This window comes from Sorghum bicolor, chromosome 6 (genome assembly GCF_000003195.3).
Source record: "Sorghum bicolor cultivar BTx623 chromosome 6, Sorghum_bicolor_NCBIv3, whole genome shotgun sequence".
Lineage (NCBI taxonomy): Eukaryota > Viridiplantae > Streptophyta > Magnoliopsida > Poales > Poaceae > Sorghum > Sorghum bicolor.
The window spans coordinates 48,211,275-48,230,501 of NC_012875.2; the positions used below are offsets into that span (position 1 = coordinate 48,211,275).

Genomic DNA, 19,227 nt, shown 5'->3' on the forward strand with positions numbered 1-19,227 from the left:
GTTGAGCCATCGTGGTCTCGGATTATGAAACCCCAGGCCCCCTTCCTAGACTCCGCCTGATAGGCACCGTCCACATTGATCTTCAGATAATTCAACGGAGGCACTGACCATTTCTGGATTTTGGGGGTCGCCGATGGGGAGGTATTGTCTTCATCTTTCAGTATATCTTGTGCCAATGATATCACTGCCCACACCGTCTCCTGGCTTGATGGCATTAGCTCTCCCGCGTTCACTTTGTTCCTCATGCTTAGGATTTTGATCCTAACGGTCAGGTCTCATTTATTTCGGCATTTTTTTTGCTTGGATGGCATTTGTTTTTTTTTTAAAAAAGTAAAATTTTACAATTTTTCCCTGACTTGCCGTGGCATAAAATTTATCCACGAACTTTTAATATACATTTTCTAAAATTAGTACCACAAAAATTGATTATCTATCCAAACAAATCAAGTCTATTGTACTTGCATCCACTCGATTTGGCATTTATATATACACCCCCGAGGTTCGCCGAGTGCCGGGATCTGGTATACACATACAAGAAGCTGATTTTCCAAACGAATGGACAGTACCAAAATTGTTTGTTTATAACTTTCCTCTTATATAAACAGGAGAACAGTATCAATCAAATACGTATAGAACTAATGAAAAAAAAACTGGCAATCTTCCAAATAAAAACAAACTACACACACACACTCAGCACCACGGGGCCGCCGCCGGCGGTCAGTGGTGGTGGTAGTGGCAGTAGTAACCGTAATAACAGGGGCAGTAATACGGCGGCAGTTCCACGACCTTGGGTTTCTCCGGCTGCTTCTTCTCCTCCGCCTTCTTGTCCTTGACTTCATCCACCAGCAGGATGTCAGCGTGGCCGAGCTTCTTGCGCAGGCACGTGACCAGGCAGACGGTGTCGACGTCCACGCCGACCACCTCCAGCCGGTCCTTGCCGTCGCCGACGATCCCCATCGAGCTGACCCCTGCAAACATATAAGTATATACGTAATCAGGATCGTTAATTAGAACAAGCCATAATGCGTTTGAGCAGAAGCACATGGACATGGAAGTTCTTCAGGCATGTAGAAATTAGAATGCTTTGCGTACCGTCGGCTCTGGCGACAAGTGCCATGGCCTTGGACCGGCTCTTCTCTGACGACATGCTGACCTTGATCACGATCTTTTGCTGCGAACAACAGAGACGACGACGATGAATGAATGAACACGAGGACACAGAGAGACGGAGAGCAGGGCAAGAAGGAGCAGAGTCCGAAACGGTAGTGTTGGCAGTTGGCTAGTCAGTTACTAGTTGGTTACCTTCATGTCGCGCTGCTGAATGCCAACAGACAGGTATACGCGCAGCTGCAGAGCAGAGGCGAAGAGGGGACGGACGACAGGGCAAAACGTACAGCTGCGAGTTCGCGGCCGGCAGGACTAGCTGCTGACCGGGTGGCTACCCTGATCGGCCTGATCGCTGTTGCTTGCAGGTGGCCGAGAGCGGAAGAACCGATCGAGTTGTGATTTGTGAAGGAGGTAGTCGTGGCTAGAGCTCTTATATATAAGAAGAAGACGCGATGGCCGATGGAGCAGAGTGAAGAACATTCATGGCAGGTGGTGAGCTTCTCCAACCCGGTGAGACGAGTCCTACTAGCTAACCGTGACCGGTTGACGCGTTCTCGAGGCTCGTCAGTCGTCGGGCCGTCGGGTTCAGATTGTGATTTTTCTAATCGAAAGACTTTGTTGGTTAAACATAAGCGACGACTTGACTTGCTCCAGGCCGGGCCGGGCCGAACTCCAGTGCAACTAGCCTCAGTCAGGTCTCAGCTGCACGCTTCTCCAAAGCCGCGGTCCACCTTGTTCGTTTGGCTAATAAATCATGACATTCTTGACTGATTTTTTATGAGAGAAAAATACTATTGAATGAAAGGCAGATTCATCTGATAAGCTCAAACGAACAAAGAATTCTAATACTGATAACCTGCAGGCCCTGTCCACCCCGCGTTACTTTGGAGATGCTAACAATACTTATGTGCAACCACAATCATGCTGAGCTTGCAGTATTTGCTCTTTGGGAGCCATATCCAAATGGCGATTCAAGTTCGAAATTGGGATGGGTTAGTGTGAACGTGCATGAGTCAACTGTGGTTGACATCAGTACACCTTAAGGGCCCGTTCGGTTAGCAGGGAACGAGACCCTGGAAAAAAATCCAGCTGGAACAGCAGGCTTAACTTGTATAAGAAAGCAAATCTGGAATGAATCCTAGCCCTGGAAGGAGCTAACCAAACGAGCCCTAAAAGTGCTGCTCAAGTCACACTCTGAGCCCCAGATCAATGATCATATTTTAGTAATCACTGAGGGCCAATCTTATTGAGAGTTTCGTTTCGTTTGTATTTAAAGACTGTCACGTACTACATGGTTTAGACAATGTTATTTGCTTTTAATAATTCGGCAGGTGGTTTTAGGAGCTCGAATGATTGGTTGCTTATCTTGCTGCGATCTAAGCCCCCACGTACCTCGCTACCATATGTTCCTTTCAGTGATGTATAAGCACGCTCGTCCGTCGTCACGTCAGCACATCAGACAAGCCAACAAGGCGAACCTGCGACTTTCCTTTGGACTCCCAGTGCATTCGCCACTCGTCGTCGCCTAACGAACTCCATCAGTCACCGGTTGAACGTTTCAGAGGAGCACAGTTTGCACCGTGCCCTGCGTCCACGGAACAGGTCAAGTGTGGCCAATCGGTCGCTGCCTCGCACGGTCGCACCGTGTTGCGCCCTCCAGTTCCGGCACCGTGTTGCGCCCTCTAATTTTGACAAATCAGCCAGTCACAGTAAGGTGAGTGGTGGGTGCATTCAGCTCTTCAAATTTATTCAGATGACCAAACTCTTGTAGGGATGACAAAAAAAAAAGTTAGACATAATAACAGAGCGTTTCTTCTCGGTTGCTGTATGCTGAAGAAAGTTAGGCTCTATACTGACTAAAAGAAGACCATTTGCATTGCATTGTTTCTTCTCGGTTGCTCCATCCACAGAATGACAGGAGATGGGGCCCTCTTGGCAGAAAAGGTAATTTCTAGTATTAGCCATGCCTTCGCCGTATCATCAATTTCGCCTCTGCTGCATCCTCTTTTAAGTCAACAAGATGCTGATGTACTTAGCTCTATGGCCTAAATCACATTCACCAGAAGTCTTCACAAGAACAAGAGCCTCCACTGAAATGGTGGAACCTGTTGGCATCTCGGACCACAATCTCCCTGCCAAACAGCTTGGAAACCAGCTTGGTGAACTCGTGGCAGTCACCGCAGACCCTTAGGTTCTTGGCTATCCTTATAGGCATGCCTGGACGAGTGCTGATCAAGCCAAACGCTATCGCAAGCCTCTCGCTGTGCTTATGCAGCATATCTATTTTCTCCTCTTCGCTCACATCGTGAAGAACAAATCTTGTGTCCTCCACGTACCCACCTTCTTTCCGCAGTTTTTCTGTTATCTCGGAAAGCTTGAGATGGATTGCCTCCGAGTCTCTATGACAGTAGTCTCTTGAGGTGAAAGTGTGGATGTTGTTGCCTATCTCAATCCAACTGCAAGCTGGACTTTTTCTCAACCCCTGTTCTGCCATCCTGGTTCTAATTTCCTTGACATTGTTCCACTTGCCCATCTCAGCAAAAACATTTGACACAAGAATGTAGTTGCCTGGCTTGTCAGGTTCCAGCTCAAGAAGCTTATTGGCTGCAACCACAGCAAGGTCATAATTCTTGTGCACACGACATGCGCCAAGCAGTGCACACCACACAACAGATTTTGGGTCCATAGGCATAGACTTGATGAACTCATAAGCCTCCTCTGTCTGGCCTGAGCGTCCAAGAATATCAACCACACAGGCATAGTGTTCCTGCCATGGTTTTAACCTGTACTTGCTCATCATTATATCCAGATAGTGTTTACCCTCCTCAACAAGCTTTGAATGACTACAAGCATACAACAGAGCAAGAAAAGATACATGATCAGGAGTCAGACCAGTCTGCAGCATTCTCTTGAAAAGGTCAATGGCTTGCTTGCCATGTCCATGCATCCCAGTAGCATTAATCATTGCTGTCCAAAGAACAACATCTTTACACTTAGCCCGTTCGAATACTCTGATAGCATAGTTCATGCTTCCGCAACCTGAATACATGTCCACAAGGGAACTAACCACAGGACCTTCTATAGGAAAATTCCTTCTGATAAGAAAGCCATGAACCTGTTTTCCTTTTGTCAACGATGACAAACCAGCAATAGCCACCAGAATACTTACTAGTGCTACAGAATCAGGTTGAATATTTGCCTTTTGCATCTCAGTAAATAAGGAAACAGCTTCATTTAATCGTCCGTTACTTGTGCAACAGTTTATCATACTAGTCCAACTAACAATGTCCTTTTTCTCTACCCTCTGAAATAAATTTAGTGAATGGTCAAACTCTCCACACTCCCCATATATATCTATCAGTCTATTCTTCAGTATCAAATCAAGCAATCCATTTCTAATAGCATAAGAATGCACTTGCTTTAGCAGAGAGATGCTTTTCAAACCACTGCATGTTTCTAAAATACTTCCAATCATCATAGAATCCACCATAATCCCTTCTTTCTGCAATTCTAGAAACATTTCCAGTGCTTCAGAATGTCGTGAACTCTGAGCAAAACAAGCAAGGATTGTTGTCCATGATATGTGATCTCTAATACTCAAGCTTTCAAATACCTTTGCTGAACACTCTATGGAGTCACACTTTATGTACATGTCCATCAATGTATTCCCAACCTGTAAATCAGTATGAAGCCTTTGCTTTATAGCATATGCATGAACCTCTCGGCCATTATTTAGCCTACTCAAATGTCCCAATGCAGAGGACAAGCTCACAACACAGGCATGATCAGGCTGAAAACCATGTTGAAGCATTTCACCAAAAAATTCAATGGCCTCTGCACAGAAACCGTTTTGGACGTAGCAGGACAGCATCGAATTCCATGATATGTAGTCTTTCTCAGCAATCTGACCAAATACTCTGAGAGCACTATCCACCCTGCCACATTTGGCATACATGACAAGCAAAGTGTTGAACTGGATGTTCAACTCGCTGCCGCATTTGAGGAGTGCTGCATGTAACTCCCTTCCCAAACTCAGCAGAGCTAGCTCCGCACAAACTTGGAGCACCGCGACGACTGTGTAAGAATTCATACCAACCCCGGCACTCTGCATCACTCGGAACAACGCCAGAGCTTCCAAGGTCCTCCCGTTCTGCACGCATCCTGATATAACCGAGTTCCAGGACGCGACGTCCCTTGCGTCTTGCAGCCACTCGAACACCCGCAGCGCTGAATCCAGCAAGCCGCACTTGGCATACATCCCGATAAGCGCATTGGCCACGAGGGTGCTCCTATCAAGTCCGACCTTCACCGCCAGCCCGTGCACCTCGCCCCCGCAGCGGCCGTCCCCTTCCGCCCCGCACGCCTTGAGGACGGACGCGAGCGTGCACCCGTCGGGCGCCGATCCCGGGGCCGCTGACGCCCGCATGGCACCGTAGACCCGCATGGCCTCCCCGGCGCTCCCGGACGTGAGGTACGCCCCGACGAGCGCGTTCCAGGAGAAGACGGTCCGCGCGGGCATTCCGTTGAACAGGCGGCGCGCGTCGTCCACTCGTCCGCACCGGCCGTACATGAACACAAGCTTGGTGGCAAGGAAGCCATCGTCGTCTTCGTCCAGGGAACCGGTGGCCAGGGCGTGCGCATGGAGCTGCCTGCCCTCCGCGGCCGCTCTCCTGGCGGCGACGAGGTCCAGCACCCAGCCGTAGTGCTCCCGAGCAGGCGGCAACCGGGCCGTGAGCAGGCGCAAGGCTTGACGCAGGTCTCCTTCCTTGCAGAGCCGCTTCAGGGAGGCCGAGGCGGAGTTGGGTGGCGATACGGATGGTGCGACGGGAGGAGGAGTTCGGTGGGGGAGTGGTGGGAGGGACAGCGCGGCGGTGGCCATGGCGGTGGCGGGCTTGGAGGCCCCGGGGAGCCGGACGCTCATGCCTGTGGCAACGGCCGTCAGCGAAGATATCTGTGGATTGGATATGGCTCCTGTTCTCTGGATGGCCCGACGTGCCGGCCCGACAAGAAAATAGATCTCATATATGGGTTGCAACCCCAAGCCCATCTAGTTTGCGAATCGGGCTGGGCCTCGCAGATCAGTCATTACTGTCATTAGTCCAACCAGATGTAGTTCAGCACTTCAGCTGGTTGAATATATTTGTGGTAGAATCTCCATTGAAGTAAGTTCAAGTCTCCAAGAGCAACATACTTTTTATATCCTTTCTAATTGGAATAGAGATTTTAGTTAAAAGTACTTTCCAACAGCTTTAAAAAACGAATATCTAAATATAATCATCATCTATTTCAGATTTCACTAATTAAAACTAGGGAGGCTCTAACTTTCTGTAGAACAGGTCACATTTTCTTAATGTATTTGGAGTATTTTATATAACTCCATACGTGGGATGTTTGGGACGGAGGGAGTATTGCACTGCTACTTAGACCAGCACGGCTACTCCCATGGTCTACAAAATATTACGCTAGCAAATTCCGGCGCGTCCCGACCAAAACAAAACTCATTTTTCACAGCTTGGCTAATCAGTATACGGAATATTTCGCTTGCAATTCTAATACTGACTTATAAAGTTATATTCCTTTCTAGTGCATAAAATTTTATACTGTCGTTTCTGCAGAAAAGTCAGATGAAGCATAGTAGCCAATCAGACAATTGCCTGCTAGCTTTGATGCATATTTTATAAGGCGCAGCAAAGTGGTATATGCTCCTTTCATTATGGCCTTGTTTACTTCCAAAAAATTTTACAAAATAGGAATAGTAGCACTTTCGTTTGTATTTAACAAATATTGTCGAATTATGGACTAACTAGGCTCAAAAGATTCGTCTCGTCAATTCCGACCAAATTGTACAATTAGTTTTTATTTTCATCTATATTTAATACTCCATGCATACGTCTAAAGATTCGATGTGACGGAAAATCTGAAAAATTTTGCAAAATTTTTAGAGATCTAAACAAGGCCTGTATAAAAAAAAGAAAAAGAAAGGTGCTATATGCTCCATCTCAGGTCTAACTCTAAGAGAAGGCCATTAAAAATGTCTATGGCAACACAAGTGCTGAGGTCATCACAAATTCACAGTGGCAGAATCAACATGTTTTCGCAAACAAATTTGCTATATTGTATTCCGGTGAAATTCTCCTCTCCACATCCGAATTTTTAAGTTCCATATTTCGAGCTCCGGAGCCAGGGTAGCTTAGAGCAATCATAGTATAGTAATAAAGCAGTCCATAAGCATTAGTTTTTTTTTTTTGCTTATGCTGATTTGTTGTGAGAGAAAAAATTATTTATTCGCTGAAAAATACTGCTCAAGTAGTGTTGAAGAACAGGGGCAAAGTATTCCATGAATAGCAAAAATGTAAAACTAGTCTATATAGCAGTCCATTCTCTCTCTCACACACAGTTCTGGCAAGGGAAAGGCTGGATGCAGGTTTTTTTTAACAAACATTAATTTTTCTCACTCCTATCTCAGTTCTAGCAAGAAGGGAAAGGTTGGACACAACCCAATTGAATACCAGTAGCGCGTATAGCCACTTTGCAGCCTTATCTGTTATTACAAATTCAGTTCGATTAAAAAAAAAGAATGAAACACGACCTATGAATCCTGGAACTCGTTCCATAGTACTCCCTATGTTCCAAATTATAATTTATAAGACGTTTTGGCTTTTCTAGACTCATTGTTTTAACCACATATCTAAACATAGTGTATAGCTAAATGCATAACAGAGGCTATGCATCTAGAAAAAACGAAATGTCTTATAATTTGGAACGGATGTAGTACATATACAAGGCACCAAAGAACGGCACTGCTAAAAGTGGCACTTATTCATTTGATAGAGAACCCGGCATACGGGTATCCATTCATGATTTTGCCTCTGCCAGAATGCCAGATAAAACACCTATAGCCTAGGATTCTGGGAACACATCCGATCATCCATGTCCAATGTGTAGGACAGTTCACAATGTCGCCTAAAGACTCTGAGATAGAAGTAACATTTTTGTGGCTAAGTAGATAGCACAGTAAAAGAACATACTGTAGGATTGCTTCATGAATCATGAGCATCTGCTTTTTGTTCAGCTCTTTGTGCAATATCCCCAAGAAGATCCTTAAGTTCACCCTTCTGAAGAAAATTATGATGAAGAAATCAGACAATAGTAATGACAATATGCTAACATGCTAATAAAATTTTAAAAAAAAGGTGAAACTTGCCTGGTGCATGCTTAATATGATGTCAGATCCCCCAACAAACTCTCCTTTGATAAATATTTGTGGAAATGTAGGCCAGTTACTGCACCAGCAAAATAAAATTAAAAGTGAGATTGATAGGGTGAACCAGGGGCAGAGCCAGGATTAGACTAGCACCTGGGACGGACAAGTTACATCATGCTAAAAATCCTTTTGACCCTAAAACTTTTACACTTTTTTAAGTATGCTTCCATGTATTTCTGTGTCCCAAACCAGGGCTGGAACACGGCGAGCCCAGTCCTGCATTTCTACACTCGTGTGAACAATTTTCTGATTCGGGCATGTCAGTGCACAGCAAGTCAATTAAATGAAAAGGAACATAGTAATGGATCATAATGATGTACTAATACAAGAGACAAACTGTTACTATTAACACTTCTTAGCATGAAGATGTTCCAAATCATATCTAAAAAGAGGCCCAAAACAAAATGTCAAACAGATAATCACAACTCATTTTCATTCTTTTGTCTATTGTTTTTCTTTCTTATTTGGTTAAAGCTGGTTCTCTCTTGAAGGCAAACTTGAAGGTCATTACCATTGCCTTATAACACCATGCAAAATTTCAATAATCTACCTTAACATGGTTCATTGCCAATTCTGAGACACAAGCGTATTGCTGCTTATTTTATTTTCTAGATATACATCATCCAGGAGGTATATGAAGACACTTACGTGTGAGCTTTAACACTCTCTTTGAGCTTGAGATCTCCAAGAATGTCTCTGCCACAGATAGGGACGCCTGAAATCAATAACATAGAGCTTACAGTTTAGAAAGTGCTATTGATTATCACCTGCATTTGAAACAAATCAGTCTGTAATCTACTAATTAGAGCCAACCTACCATATTGCTGGAGGACCTTAACTGCCAGTGCGCTGAAGCCACACATTGGAGACTCAGGAAAACCCTTCATGTAGATCAAGACTGGGTTCTCCTTGATATCCTGCCCAAAAAATTGCTATTACGATGGAGAAATGGCAGCTAAAAAGATACATCAATAAGCCTCAGCTTATGCCTAGTTTTATCACAAGTTAGGTGCTTTGACGTTTAACACAAATGTTCTTGAATCTCATCTCTGCGTAAATACCTGAGCAACAATGTCATTCAAAGACATGTCTGAACTTCTGCTCTTTGGCTCAAAATCTTGATGTGTATCAGGATCAGCAGCTATTCGTGCTGCAGTTGAGTTTGTGCTAGCATTAGGATCACCACCTTGTGGTGACGAATAGTTCATAAACTGCTGGAAAGCTGGTCGGGACATAACCTGCTCTTCCGGTTAACAGCAGACAAGGATTCACTAAATTAAAACAGAAACACAAGAGGAGCAAAATATAAACACTAACCAAACAGTATCTATGTATTGAGTAAAACTATATAATTTGTGGGTGTTCTTCATCACATATAAGTTCTAATAAACAAATTGGCACACATAAAGCACAGCTATAAAAATTCAAACATGTGTAAAAGTTTCTTAAAGAATATACAAAAAAAACTCAACGTAGCAAACAGAGAATGATGGTAGTAACAAAGGAACAAACTGTCAATTGTGATGAGAAAATAATATATAATCTATGTCGGGAATATACAGTTTCCCTCATTTCTCAATAGTACATTTGCAAAGAGCATAACACATTACTTCATGGAATGCATTAGGAAGTATAGCATCCATAGCATCGTATGAGATGTATTTTTTTTAGAAGAAAGGGATACCCCTGCTTTTGTATTTCAAAAAGCAAACATTCAACAGTACTTAGTTTTTTTGGCACATAGGCCAAAATCAACAGTTTTAAGCCTGGAACCCTGATACTACCAGCAAAACCAGTCTTGCTACTACCAGCACCATCAGACACACTACGATCAACAGATTCATCAACACTACTAATGCTTTCAGGCCAAGCCGAAACTGCACTTGTTAGGACCAAAAGCTGAGCAGGCAATAGCTCCAATTGTATGAGATGTATTATGCTGAAGTCTGGAAACTACACATATACTACAGTTTTCGATTACAGAATCCTAGAATAAAATAAAATCATTGGAAAACTGAAAGCTACACATGTAAATTACTCAGTAACACATTTCAAACTCAATGTTACCATTAGAACAATGCACGCACAAGGTCACATACTCGCATGGACCTAAATTGCAGACACCAGATGCGCTTGCTGTCTAGTGCTTTGGAAGAGGATAAAGAGGAAAACTACTATCATCGTAGCTCTGTCGAACAATCTCGCTGCGTTAGCACTCGAAACTAAGAAAGATTATTGAGACCATCAGGGAGGTGGATTTGTGAGCCTTACAGCAGTTGTGCTCGGCGCTCCGCGAGATCTCAGGAGCCCTCTCGTGGCGAGGGCGGTCGACACCAACCTCTTCATGGTAGTACCCTGCGAACGGCGGATTCAACAACAAACAATGAGATTACGGAAGGGATCTGCCAAACGAGTTGGAGAAATCAGCAACAGCCAAATTCCCATCGCAGCATCAGCGAACTCGTGCTGTCGTGCAACAGGATAGTACGAACGACATGGACAGCGCGTCACCGACGGCGAGCTTCGCGTGGGGGGAAGGGGTCTCAGACTTTCAGTCGAACCCTCCAGATGTTGTGGAAAATGAACTGGAATTATTATACCCCCTCGAAACAACAACAAAAAAACCACGACCAACTGGAAGGAACGGAGGGTCCAAGCAAGCCAGGCCATGGTTTTCCTTACCAGCAAAGGAAGGAGCCAATTCGAAGTCCACTCTGCGGCGGCCGGCCGCCTAGGAGAGGAGAGAACGACGAAGGAAGGGAAGATGGATGGCCACCGGAGACAGACAAGACGAGGCGGCGTGCTTCACTTCGGCGGACCGGCGCAGGCGTGTGCGTGCTCACCTTCTCGGGTGTATGGGCTGGGCCGTGGGCCGGGGGAGAACGGTGTCTACTGTGACAATGGATTATGCGCTTGGGCTTCTTTTGCACAGTTTGTTTCCGAATGGACTTCCTATCCATCTTTCTTTTCGGGAAGTATAAAAAAAAAAGAAAATCTATCTTATTCTTCTGAATTATCGTTGTAGTCTACTTCTTTTCATCGAACTTAGACTATCTCCAACAATCATCATTTAAAATACAAGACTCATTTGTCTTTAGGTAGTGCTACAGGTAAAAGATTTCATATTTATTTTTAGTCTTCTCCAACAATAAGGCCTAAAAGACAACACTCTCTGCAGATAGGTCTCGACGAGAGAGGATACCCAGATTTAGGTTATGCCTCTCCTGATACCCAAAATGGGTCTTCTGTATGGCTACTTTGTTGGAGACTATAGGTATTGTGTTGGAGACTTATTTTAGGTTTGGGTTCCCAAATGAGTCTCCTGTTGGAGACATTATAACTAGAAGAATTAGATGTTTTATTTTCTGAATTCTTATCAAATCATTTAAATAACCACCCTACCCTAGATTGAGGTGGTTTTTGAAGGCGAAAAGCGAGTAAATAATTGATAATAGGTTTTTTAAAAAAGACTATGAAAATATCTCTAAAGTCAACTAGTGCAAGTACTTGAGAAAATAGGTGTTTGAGAGCTACACTACACCTGGCGGGTCGCGATCCCCTCGCCGCCAGCGCCGTAGCACTCCACTGGTTTGGCCAATTGATCCATGATTATTCCATATATGCAAGTGCGAAGCATCACGTCACGCGGCGTTGGGCATCATGGCGCATGGCGAACCCACGATCGGATCGGATGCAAATGCAAGCATGCATGTCGAAACCAGTTTTGCAGAAGATTTTGCGCAAACTGCATGACGACGACTCGACGAGGCGCCTGCCTCCAGGGGACTGGGGTCATGGACGCCCACGTGTCGCGTACCAAGGAGTACCAGGCTACACGAGCAGCTACCGTGCTAGTCTTGGCGCACGGGTGAACTAAAAGAGAACACGTGAACATGTCGCGCAGCAAGCACTAGCAGTTACGAGCCGCACGCGCTCCGCTGCAACAGTAGGCAGTAGCGGATCAAAAGCACCCACGTTTCTTCATGGTACCAGCGTGAACAGTAACGGACCAACAGACATTTCAGAGGAATTTGCATGATACGAACAAGAAACGGCCCAAATCCGAGTTTGGGCCAGGATCATAGGTGCTTCTGGGTCCCTTTCGGTTTCAAAAAAAAAGAGTACGCCTAGCACGTGTAAATATAATCTTCATAACGCTAGAACTCACAATGCCCGTATGAAAGGGGCTTCAGGAATTTACAAAGGTCCACACATAGGTTTCATTGTTGTCTGATTTCACAAAACTGACTGGCGATCACAAAATCTCGCAAACCCCACCAGTACTAAAATGACAAGATGCAAATTTAATCACAGGATAGACACACCTTCAGGTCAGTAAAAGGACATATCGTAATGGCAGAACATGCGCCCTAAAGAATATGCTGAGTTTGTGGACCAAAATCGTGAGTGGATGAAGATGAATGTCTTTTTGGGTTGGTGACACAAATGTACTGAGGTTTCATGATGTTCGATGATAACGTGTGCCCCCAAAATGTCCTCGTGAAGACCATGGAATCTGATCCTCAGACCCTAATGTTAACAATGCGGCCCCTTTGCTTAATTACTTTGCCTTCTTCACGAGCGTTGACGTGCGGAATATGGCGTCGTCCTTGATGAAGCTCCACCAGAGATAGGTGAGTGGAATGGTGCTTGCATGCCACAGTGAATGGGCGTCCGCATAACCCATGTATGGAGGGAAGTCATTGAGTTCAAGAAGCATGGCCAGTGCTCCTCCAAAAACAACTGTCCAGAGCTTCAGACGTGATGGATGCCGGCTTACACCAGCCCAAACTGCCCACGTCAGAAGTTGTACAGCGGCCATCACCACACAAACTTTCATGTTCCAACCTGATAAAAGATTCGTCAAATAAACATGAGTAGCATAACTAAATATGTTTGCACAGACCCAGCCGGTTTCTGTGAACCAAAACAGAAGAAAACCATTGCTAGATCACTAGGTGATGGCTTTTGGTAACAGATACATAGATAGACAGACATGGTAAAATGAGATTGTAGCAGACTGCTAAATCTATTAAAAGCTAAGCAATTGATATAAAAGTCAGATTGCTCTTTGTATAGTGATGGCAAATGTTTAGCACCAGGTGAAAAGATATTTTACCATAGTCAAGCTCGTAGAAGTTAAGATACAAGATGTGCGTCGTAACGAATGCCAAAATTGGGGCTGCAAACATCACCCTGGTAGCCTCATCCTTGACATTGAAAGCCCTTAGCAATGAAAGGATTAAAGAATAGCCAAGCAGGGCCACAGCAGAAGAATAGTCCAATTTCTCAGTCAAGTCAATGTCTCTACATAATAAGAATGATGAATTAGATATCACAGATCACAGTTATATCTCCAAATTGCAGAATATATTGAAGGCTCTGAGCAATTTCATACCGAGTATGGAAAATAGTGCTCCAGAACCATGCATTCACTGATAAGATTGCATAGATATGCCACAAGCTAGTATATTCATAGTAAGTTCTCTTGGTCTGGGTTCTAAGAGGCAATTTGTAATTCACTAGAAGGAAAAATGAAAGCCAGCCAGTGAAGTGCATCAGTAGGTTGACAGCAGATAGTGCAGCTGAAAGGGGTTCCTGATGGAGCATGTCAGAATTAGTTGAGAAGTCACCGAGAACTAATGATAGAAATAGTTGTTTCACAGTTGGGATCTCGTCAGAATTAGACATACCTGGAACACAGAAACACGTAAGAACGGCCACTTTCCATGATATTTAACGGGGCTCAGACCAAGTGACTGTCGTTCCCCTTCTCTCTGCATCATGCAAAAGTAGCGACAGTCTGTCATACAGTTCAGTTGTTTCCACTGGATGTAAATTTGCTCCTGGTTATACCAAGAGCCTCCAACAGAAGCGTCGTTCTCTTTGGACTGACAATGGCTGATGTTGTTCTCCCCAATAATCCCTGTAGTTTGACACTCCCTCACACAAGTTCTGAAGGTTGATCAGAAGAATAAAGATTTTCATAAGCTCTTAACAGTAGTAAGTTGAAGTAATTCATAAAGCAAAGGGCTGAGCATGACATCGAACAGGATGGACAAATAATGTGGCTTTTCAGTGCATATCCTATTTATGGCAAATGGGAAGCCAAGAAAATATAAATGTATTCAGCTAATGTTCATGAAATCAAATAATGTGAAATGTTACTAAAATCACTTTCAAATTTCAATAGTGATATTGGTAAGTAGCATATGCAAAATGAAAGGAGCCTACAGGAAATAAATACTGCAAACATGGAATATAACCACAACACAAAAGAGATTATAATACCATTAGGCATGTAATACAATATGCCTACCCAACAACATATGTTATGATCCTTGGATCATTTGGGGCTGGGGGATAACCATTGCCAGGAAGATGGCCAGGCAAAGTCAGCGTGGAGGGAGACTAGAGTATTTGGAGGAATTGGATTGTTTATTCTTTCTTCATTGACCCTCTTCTTAGTGCATCACCTCTCTTTATATAGAGAGAGGACTCCTGACCACCTAAGGAAGGCCCAATCAAATCAAATCAAATCATATCCAATCCTGTCTCTAATTGACCCAAATCGAATCCTATCTCAAACTGATCAAATCCCTCTAATTGATCTAATCAAATCTCTTTCCTAATCCTTATTCCTTCCTTAGCAAGGGCACTACAGTGCCGCGGGTACTGTTCACGCCAGCCTCAGGCTGGGCCGTCCTGGGCCCAACACCCATAACACGAGGAAACCCTGTGGCTCAACAGAGCAGGAAACCAAGAGTGCCACAAATACTCCCTTCAGGCAACTAGCCTCTACCACCCCGACTCAATGCTTATGCAGTAGTATGTTGCTTTTATCTGTTGTTTACCTACTTTTTAGAGATAGATCTAGTTATTTTTATGAAAACAAATAATGTATGCCATCGACATTATAAATTTAAGAAAAGAGTACATAATGCTACCATTGCGTATTGGGATTAGCTGCAGATAGACCAGCTCTGTTCTTTGCAAATTTACATAACAAATGAATCTAGTTAAATTATTTTCTTGAACACGAATCTAGTGAAATTCATCCGAAAAAACTAGGAACAGAAATACAGAATGCATAAGTTGTCTTTTGGAACTTGAGCAGAACATATGCCCAAAGCATGAGAAATGAATAGGTCTGAAAATTACAATTTAGCTATGAAATACTAGATACTCCCTCATGTCCGATTTCCAAGGCGTGAAACCTATAATACACATACCAAGACGCTCACGAGGAACATTGTGCTAGTGCATAGGATGATTTACTCATGACAGCTGCCGGGCCGAATTAGCCATGCCGTGCTTAATAAGTAGTTAGCCTCCAGAAGTTTGAAGACTTCTTTGTCACGGACTGGGTGTATGGCGCCATGCAAATAACTCTTGGCTTCAACAATGTTAATTCCTGCGCTTAATGACTCTTGGGATGCCACGTGCGCCTTATATAGTAGACTTTTTCCGAAACTCACATATGCCTTAGAAAACGGACTTAGCGAGTATATATAACAAAAAAACTGCCACAAAGCATGTTATTATTCACTTCTAACTCTGAAACAGCAGTGCTCTGGAAAGTGCTATGCTGGAATTAAAAAACACTATAATTGAGTGGACAGTAGTGTCCTTAAAAAGCTGACACAGTTAGAATTTTGAAGTCATGCTGATGAGGCATCATCAAGCATGTAGGGTCTGCTTGGATTGAACTCTGAGAAATGTGTTTGGCCTGTAGCATCCCTGATTCCCTGGTGGTGGTTTACCACGTTTGGTTGTTCTCACACCCATTACTCACAGTTCAGGGCATTGTTAACTGCTATTGATTCACCTATCTCAATGATGCTATCACATATATGAATATATCACTTCACCTTGTATATGCCTCCCCCCTAGTTCAACACAGGAAAGTGGATACATACACATTATGCTCCATGAAGGGTGAAATGTTCTAAACTTACTGTACCAGTCCTATACATCTAAGATAACGAAAATTTGAGCTAGCCTATTTTAGTTTTATGCCATCACATAGGTACAGTAACACTTAATTCAATCTCAAGCTCAAGTACCAACCAAAAACGGTACAGCCTGGCCTAGCTAAACTCATTGAAGGTTCAGGCTTCCTTCAGGCAGCGCTTTTTCTCCGGCACAATGCTGAGGCCTCCAAATAAACAAGCCCATACAAAGCCTAGTGAAGTCAACAACACGATATACAACTCATAGGATCCAATTCAATAAATTCAAATTCAAATACTATTGCACTCTCACAGAATACTACTCCCTCTGTCCCAAATTGCAAAGTCGATTTGGCTTTTCTAGGTACATAAGCAAGTCTGATTCATAATATGCCATCAAGTCCAAATAAGGAATAATTAAGAACAAGCTTCTTCTTCCCAATTTGATGCTGTGGTGTTTGCTAGGATCCTAGGAGCAACTTGTTATTAATTACAAATTTACAATACCACGCAATCAAGCTGTTCTAGTAAAGTTCATTGCTTCACATCTCTTCTCACAAGACACTGATATATGTTCCACTAGGCATTGAAAGCAAGTGTTAACTTAATCAAATAACCATTTACCACAGAGACTCAGCTGTGCACATGTGGTCTATTTTAGGGGAGCCCTATTTCAATTTGATATATTACTATGCAGCAAACTAGCTAGCATGGGAGTAGCCATCAGCCACATTCAAACGGTAGCACAATTTCATCTTTACATGGCATGAACAGACCATCGATGCTATGTCCTGTCCAAGATTTAAACAATCAACAGCAAGATTTTGCTCCATGCCTTAGGCAATAGAAAATAATTGGTGCATAACTCATTAGTACACACAGATATGCAGCTCACCTGTAGCGCCGATCAACATCCCCGAGGCTGGCCTCGACGGTGCCGAGCACCAAACCAAACGCGAGAAGGGAAGCCAACCGAACCGCCCAGGCGCTTCGACCCATCGCAGCGGACGCGTCCCAGGGTCCTGCGAAATCCCAGTGAAATCAGGAAGATTAGTTACCCAGGACTTATTATAGCGGAGAAAGAGTAAGCAAATCAGGGTGCTTACCTGGAAACAGCAGCCCAGATCTCCACCTCCGAGGAGCCCAATGGCCACACGATAGTACGAACAAAATGGGCTGCGCAGGCAGCACCGGTGGGGAGCTTCGCGCGGCGGCGCAGGGGGGGGGGGGGGGGGGGGGGGCAATTGAGCTACACGATATTATATTACCCCCCACTCCACACTGGAATCAAATCCGCGACGAACTCGAAGGAATGGAGCGTCCAAGCAAGCCAGGAAAGAGGGAACTCAAAGTCCGTCGATCTGTACTCCGCGCGCCGGCCGACCAAGGAAAGGGGAGCAGGTGCAGGACGAGGAAGAGGGAGGATCAGGATGGATGAGGATGACCGCCAGCTCACCAGAGAATAGTCCCGACGAGGCGGCATGCTGACTGATGACCAGCGGTGCGGCGGCGGCGGCGTGGGCGTGACCGTTCGCCTGCGGTGTAAGTGGGCTGCGCCACCAGAGTACTGGGCTGGCTGTGACAATGTATTACGTGGGCTTGGGCTTCTTTGCATAACTCTACCTCACCGATGCCGCCTCCCCCACCACACACACACGCCTTGTTTAGAGCTTGTTTAGATCCAAAAGAGTTTTTAGATTTTAATACTATAGCAGTTTTGTTTTTATTTGACAAATATTATCCAATCATAGAATAAATAGACTTAAAATATTCGTCTCGTGACTTACAGACAAACTGTATAATTAGTTTTTATTTTCATCTATATTTAATACTTCATATATATATATATATATATATATATATATATATATATATATATATATATGCCGCAAGATTCGATGTAACAGGAAATCTTAAAAATTTTAGTTTTTGGGTGAATTAAACAAGGCCTTAGTTCCTCACCAAAACCCAAATTTTTCAATATTCTCTATTACATCGAATCTTTGGACACATGTATGAAGCATTAAATATAAACGAAAACAAAAATTAATTACATAATTTACCTGTAATTTGTGAGATAAATTTTTTGAGCCCATTAATCTTTGATTTGATAATATTTGTCATATACAAACGAAAGTGCTACAGTGTTTATTTTCTAACAAATTTTGTTCATTTTCTAAAAAATATTTGTCACATACAATCTTTTGTGCCTAGGGCCTTGTTTACTTCTCCAAATGTTATGCAAAATGTTTTAGATTTCTGGTCACATCGAATCTTGTGGCACAGGCATGAAGCATTAAATATAGATAAAAAAATATATCTAATTATACAGTTTGCATGTAATTTACGAGACGAATCTTTTAAGTCTAGCTAGTCTATGATTGAATAATATTTGTCAAATACAAACGAAAGTGCTACTGTTCACATTTTGTAAAATTTTTTACAAGTAAAAAACAAGGCCTAACACAAGGCCAGCCAAAGGCCTTGTTCAGTTGAGGAAAATTTTTGGTTTTGGCTATTGTAGCACTTTCGTTTGTTTGTGACAAATATTGTCTAATCATGGACTAACTAGACTCAAAAGATTCAGCTCGCGATTTACAGGTAAACTGTGTAATCAGTATTTGTTTTTGTTTATATTTAATACTTAATGCATGTGTCACAAGATTCGATGTGACGGGGAATCTTGAAATTTTTTTAAACTAAAAGTCCAAACCTGTACTAGCTAGGCGTCCCAACATCTTGAGCAGTGAACAGTGATCTAAGCTACCGGTGCTACCGCGCATGGCGGGGTAGCATAGCAGACATGAACATGCTGTCGCGCAGCAGGAACCGCGTCGTCACTGTACATGTACCTGTTCAGTGCTGCTGCTACTACGCTACTACTAGTAGGAGTAGCTCGTCGCA

At 43.6% G+C, this 19,227-nt stretch overlaps 4 protein-coding genes across 5 annotated transcripts; all 4 read right to left on the bottom strand.

The window, feature by feature from the left end:
* LOC8058680 (heavy metal-associated isoprenylated plant protein 46) lies at positions 555-1,612 on the bottom strand. The gene is made up of 3 exons (XM_002447961.2): positions 1,303-1,612; positions 1,093-1,171; positions 555-968 (listed from the first exon to the last, which is right to left on the bottom strand). The coding sequence occupies exons 1-3, from the start codon at positions 1,306-1,308 to the stop codon at positions 718-720; spliced, it is 336 nt and encodes a 111-aa protein (XP_002448006.1). The 5' UTR covers positions 1,309-1,612; the 3' UTR covers positions 555-717.
* LOC8058681 (pentatricopeptide repeat-containing protein At3g63370, chloroplastic) lies at positions 2,818-6,359 on the bottom strand. The gene has a single exon (XM_021463109.1). The coding sequence runs from the start codon at positions 6,152-6,154 to the stop codon at positions 3,164-3,166; it is 2,991 nt and encodes a 996-aa protein (XP_021318784.1). The 5' UTR covers positions 6,155-6,359; the 3' UTR covers positions 2,818-3,163.
* Positions 7,808-11,207, bottom strand: LOC8058682 (monothiol glutaredoxin-S1, mitochondrial). 2 transcript variants are annotated; one of them, XR_002454178.1, is made up of 8 exons: positions 11,054-11,207; positions 10,643-10,726; positions 9,433-9,609; positions 9,189-9,288; positions 9,020-9,086; positions 8,465-8,587; positions 8,312-8,390; positions 8,205-8,222 (listed from the first exon to the last, which is right to left on the bottom strand). XR_002454178.1 is itself a non-coding variant. In XM_002447963.2 (7 exons), the coding sequence occupies exons 2-7, from the start codon at positions 10,715-10,717 to the stop codon at positions 8,148-8,150; spliced, it is 573 nt and encodes a 190-aa protein (XP_002448008.1). In that variant the 5' UTR covers positions 10,718-10,726; positions 11,054-11,207; the 3' UTR covers positions 7,808-8,147. The 2 variants fall into 2 exon arrangements, 1 of the variants encoding a protein (XP_002448008.1); XM_002447963.2 differs by lacking the exon at positions 8,465-8,587 and having other exon boundaries at positions 7,808-8,222.
* Positions 12,507-17,813, bottom strand: LOC8058683 (post-GPI attachment to proteins factor 3). Its single transcript, XM_002447964.2, has 6 exons — positions 17,430-17,813; positions 17,219-17,345; positions 14,065-14,326; positions 13,770-13,969; positions 13,491-13,678; positions 12,507-13,219 (listed from the first exon to the last, which is right to left on the bottom strand). Exons 2-6 carry the CDS (start codon positions 17,320-17,322, stop codon positions 12,933-12,935), a joined length of 1,041 nt encoding a protein of 346 aa, XP_002448009.1. The 5' UTR covers positions 17,323-17,345; positions 17,430-17,813; the 3' UTR covers positions 12,507-12,932.